We start from the raw sequence: 5,000 nt of genomic DNA, 5'->3' as shown, positions 1-5,000 counted from the left end.
GGACTTTGAAGATGAATTCAACATACCCTCGAATAAGGACGAAGCGAAAGAGATGGCTGTCAAAGAGGAACCGGTGGAAGTGGACGATAGTGAACTAGCTATGGAAATATTACGGACGAAGGGCTATGGCTTAAGAACCAAGAGACGTCCAAAGAAACTGAGTGATATGCACTACATCGAGGAGAAAGTGGTGAAGAAGAGAATCGACAGAAACCAAGAGTTTGCCTGCCAGATATGTTCCCAGGTCTTCCCCACATTCACGAGACTGCAGCGCCACGCCAAAGATGAGCACGACTCGTCTGAATTTTCCTTCCCTTGTGACTTGTGTGGGGTTGTGTTCACGAGGCCCCAGAATCTGGAACGGCATAAGGACACGAAGCACGGTGATGGGGAGAGGCGGTTCGTGTGTGAACATTGTGGAAGGCGGTTTGCTCGTCATGATGTGATGACGGTCCACATTTCAATGGTACATATAAAGAAAACTTTACAGGGTAAGAAAGGTACTGTGGTTATTGGACCAAATACCTTCCACTGCACCAGCTGTGATAAATTTTTCTCCAAGGAGCAAAAATTAAGGGATCACAAGCAAGGTGATTTAACATGTGGCGATTGCTCAATATCTTTTGAATGTAAGACTTCCCTGAGAGTCCATCGTTATAAGCATCACCCAACAGCATGTAGTGAATGTGGGAAAGTGTGTGATAGTAAACAACAAATGTACTTCCACAGATTGTCTCATGATCCAAAGTTTGTTTGTAAATATTGTAAAAAAGGATTTATTTGGAAATCTCAGTACACTGTACATTTGGCAACACACACAGGCGAGAAACCGGTCATTTGTGATCTGTGTGGGAAGGCATTTGCTCACAAGCTTGCAGTTAGTAAGCATAAATGGCAGGAACACAATGAGAGTAATAAGAAATTCAAGTGTCAGACGTGTGGCAAGTCCTTTGTTTATAAAGCCAAGCTACAATCCCACATCCGTAGCCATACAGGTGAGAAACCGTTCATGTGTCACCTTTGTCCTTCCTCATTCTCCCAGCGTTGCAACCTGACTGCGCATATAAAGAGTGTTCATGGTGTGTACATCCAGTCCATTAAAAGTGATGGCACTACTCACACGCAATTGGTCAAATACAAACGAGCTAAAAAGACAGCACCTGTAGAAGCCCCTCCGGCTGTTGTGAACACGGTAGTGACACCTCCCGTTGAAGCACCTGTGCCAGAGCAACCACAAGTTGCCATCCAGGAGGAAATGCCAGAATCTTTTGAGACGGAGGCAGCGGTATACCAGATTGTTTATGCATACCCATAGGAGTAGTTTTGACAAAATAGAATTAAGCGGTCTTTTTGTGAGGCTGAGAAATATATTCTGATATATAGATGGTGGTTTATTTGTACATTGAGATATTGTGTTGATTCGTATAGGTTTTTGCGTATCTTAATTTGACAGTTTGAAAGTAAAAGGATCCTGCATTTGGTTACTAAATGTTTCTTAATATTTATGCTGATTTTTATAATGTATTCAGGGATATGCAAATAAATGATAAACATTGTTATTGACAAATATGAAATTAAAATATAATTTGAAGCAATGGTTTTGTATTTTTTTTATGATTATTATTTTTTTTTTTTTCTAGCATATGGGGTTGCCTGTTTTAGACAATACCTGTACTCGACAGTCTGAGCTTAAAGGGGGAAAAGAAATTAAGGCTGCCTACTTGGATCAATAAATATTTATTTGGAAAATTAGTTTCCTGAATATGAAGCTCAGTCAATACAGCATATATTTTTACCAGGATTAAAAATGGTATTATATCTTGTTTATGAATAGGGTGCAAGAATACTATCATTGTAATTTTCCATTTGATTGAAGTGTAACCAAAGTTATTTTGTAATGAATTTACATTTTTGTTCTCGTTGCTCAGTTATCCCAAGTTTCGAACGTGAATGTAAGTTGAACAAAAATGAATACTTTCAGTAAATTTGCCTTCCAAAAGGTCATGCGTTTACAATTCAGTTTTTTTTTTCTCTTGTAGTTTTCAGGTTATATATTCCCAAATTGTGTCAAATATCAGATTTATTTGACTGTAATTGTAAATGTACAAAAAGATATTATTGGAAGAGAAATATGAAACTCTTACATTTCCCTATGTTTCCTGAAGCTAATTTTACCTTAATAATGGTAATTCCCCTGAGCCATTGCAGCAGACACTGAACTCCTATATAAAAAGTGTAGGAGAGATGTTACGTCAGTTCAGAAGCTTGAATTTGATTCAGTGTCCAGTTGGTTAAGATGATCTTGATAATACTTTCAAGGGGAAGAGAGAGAACTCAGTTGTTACTTAAAGAAGTCCAGTATGATATATTTCTTTAGAGATAATAGGAGAAAATTTTAACATTCAGTTGTTATTTTTTTCAACATTTAATTTGTTGGGTAGTTTGTAGCAAAGGAGTTATTAAAGTTACTTATGGTAGGTAAATCACAGATGAAATAATTGTTTGTGGCCAACAGCAGTTTATTTTTTAAAGATGGATTTTCAAAAATGGAAAAAAGGAAGCGACTACCTTTGTTAATCTGAAGGTGGTTTCGAGTGCATGATGTGAAATTATTCTTAATATGAATATTAAATTATTTAAATAAAGATTGTGTTATTCCAGTGCAAACTATTTTCTATTGAATGTAAATGAATGGTTTACAATATCTTTTCATGATCTGGTTTTACATTAATTTTCTAATGACAAAATTTGTTGCTTGAACATAGTAAGAAGTCATAAGAATATATTTTTTAAAGGTTTGATTATAATTTACAATGCAACTCATTCTGGAACGAAAAAAAAAAATCAGTACAAAGGAACAAACCATACTTAGGAAGTTTTCTGCCTTTTCTATAACAGTAGGGAATGATGCATTATAAAAACTATCAAAGATTAATTAGAAATTATCAGATCTAAACATTTTAGAAGGACATCCATACAGCTTTCTATTTTTTTTTTTTTTTTAAGAAGGCGAAGGCTAAGGAGAGTGATATGAGATTTTGAAATAATTTGTATTTCAAATAACTAGCATTACCAACCAGTCCGCCAGGCATTAGCCATCATCACCCTGTCAAGTGTATGATAGCCTTCATAGTAATAGAAAAAAAGTAAAGTACATGTCTTTGGGGAGACCTTTTGGATTTGAAAGGGCAAAGGAATTTACAAATATGTTATTAGAGGGGAGAGCGTTACGTTTGAGTATATGTACATCCATACGCGCACACACGAACGCACGCACACACACACACACACACACACACACACACACACACACACACACACACACACACACACACACACACACACACACACACACACACACACACACACACACTCACTCACTCACTCACTCACTCACTCACTCACTCACTCACTCACTCACTCACTCACTCACTCACTCACTCACTCACTCACTCACTCACTCACTCACTCACTCCATTTGCTTATAAGGAGAGAAAGGGATGGAGGAAGGGAGAGGGAGATTGACTGAATAGTAAATAGTATGTTAGTAGCTTGCTAAAAGAAAAGATAAAAGGAATGACATCTGAACATCTACCCAAACTGGGTGAACTTTGTGATTTAAGATGGCTACCAAACATCAACTGTACATGCCTGATGGACTGCACCACTTGTGCTCGCCTTACATAAATAACGTATTCTAGTTGATGGAAAAATATAGAACCAATCATTATCAGAATTTGCAACAAGTTAATCTTTTCAATTTCTTCTATTGAGTCTTGTCAGGCCTGTCGCTATAGGACCCTCACAAGGATAAACGTTAGATAGAAATGGCAGGACGGGTAGGTTCTAGTTGGTTTAGCATGATATACAATACTTTATCGAAGTACGGGAAAACCGGCGGTGTCCCAGTGTACCAGTTAGGGACACGCGGCCTTCCTTTGAATGAGGCCGAAGAGGTGCGGTTGCAAAAGCTTGACTGGTTCTCAATTCGGCTTGACCTAGCTTTAGTCAAGTCGAGAAACAAGGTGGCAACAGAACTCCCTCTGCTGATGACTCAGCGCGGGTCGAGGGCCAAGGAATGCGTGCACGTGACCACGCCCCCTTTGGGCCGATGCTTGGCTTCCTCCACCAATGTGCATCCATCTTTCAACTTCTATAAGGCTAGGTCAATTTCCTATCAATTGCCTGTCAACACAACACGTCTAGAGAGCTCTCATACGGATGATTGCACTGTCGCTATTCCCTTAATTTTCACAAGCTTTGTAAATATATTTTCTGTGACTTCTTTCGTTCCGACTTCCCTTAACCCATTGGAGCCTTAAGACATAAAGACAATAACGATGGTACACTGCCCTTTTCCGTCCCCCTCCCCTCCCCAACTTTTGCTGCTCGGTTATTTTATGTGAAAGAATCTCATTCTTTATATATCTTGCCTATAGGTTTGTATGGTTGAGATCGAGTTTCAAGGTTCATTTTATTCTACTACAAGTTTCTTTTATGTTTAATGAGAATAGCAAACCATCTATGAAGATCAGAGAACTAGAACGAGTGTGCTCATACTTGTTTGTATGTCCGCTCATTCACCGAGAAAACAAACACATTAATAATAATAAACTTGGATGAGGGGCAAGTGTAAGCCTTGGCCATTAGTAGGCGTAGAGTAAGAACCAATTAAGTATATTTCTCTCAAAAACACAATAATGAGAGAAGTTGTGAAACACCACAACCGAAAGATCCAACACCAATGGTTGGAGTAAAACTAGACTCCTTATTAGGCGGTAACTATAGACAGATTCCTAGTATCACTATCTGAAGGGAAAGTTAGGATAGCCCATTGATGCTGGGGACATATGCCGTAATAAAGGAATGTTAAATTCATAATTAACATATGCATCTCAATTAAGGAGTTTTAGATTCATAATTAATTAACAGATGCGCCATAATTAAGGAATGTTAAGTTCATAAGTAATACATCCACCGTAATCAAAAGGTGTTAAATT

General features: G+C 37.9%; 1 protein-coding gene across 3 annotated transcripts in view; it reads left to right on the top strand.

Annotated features, from left to right (window-relative positions):
* Nucleotides 1–1,595, top strand: part of LOC122267481 (uncharacterized) — a 7,348-nt gene extending 5,753 nt beyond the window's left edge. For all 3 annotated transcript variants that reach the window (XM_043037553.2, XM_043037552.2, XM_086542577.1), the window contains exon 3: nt 1–1,595. This exon is cut by the window's left edge and continues 211 nt beyond it. In XM_043037553.2, the coding sequence (XP_042893487.2) occupies nt 1–1,315 (1,315 nt within the window). In that variant the 3' untranslated portion in view covers nt 1,316–1,595.
* Nucleotides 1,596–5,000: the final 3,405 nt, after the last annotated feature.

This window comes from Penaeus japonicus, unplaced genomic scaffold (assembly GCF_977035675.1).
Source record: "Penaeus japonicus unplaced genomic scaffold, GWHDUDI00000001_assembly GWHDUDI00000012, whole genome shotgun sequence".
Lineage (NCBI taxonomy): Eukaryota > Metazoa > Arthropoda > Malacostraca > Decapoda > Penaeidae > Penaeus > Penaeus japonicus.
The sequence above is the reverse complement of the archived record's forward strand: the minus strand, read 5'-3'. Positions and strand labels throughout refer to the sequence as shown.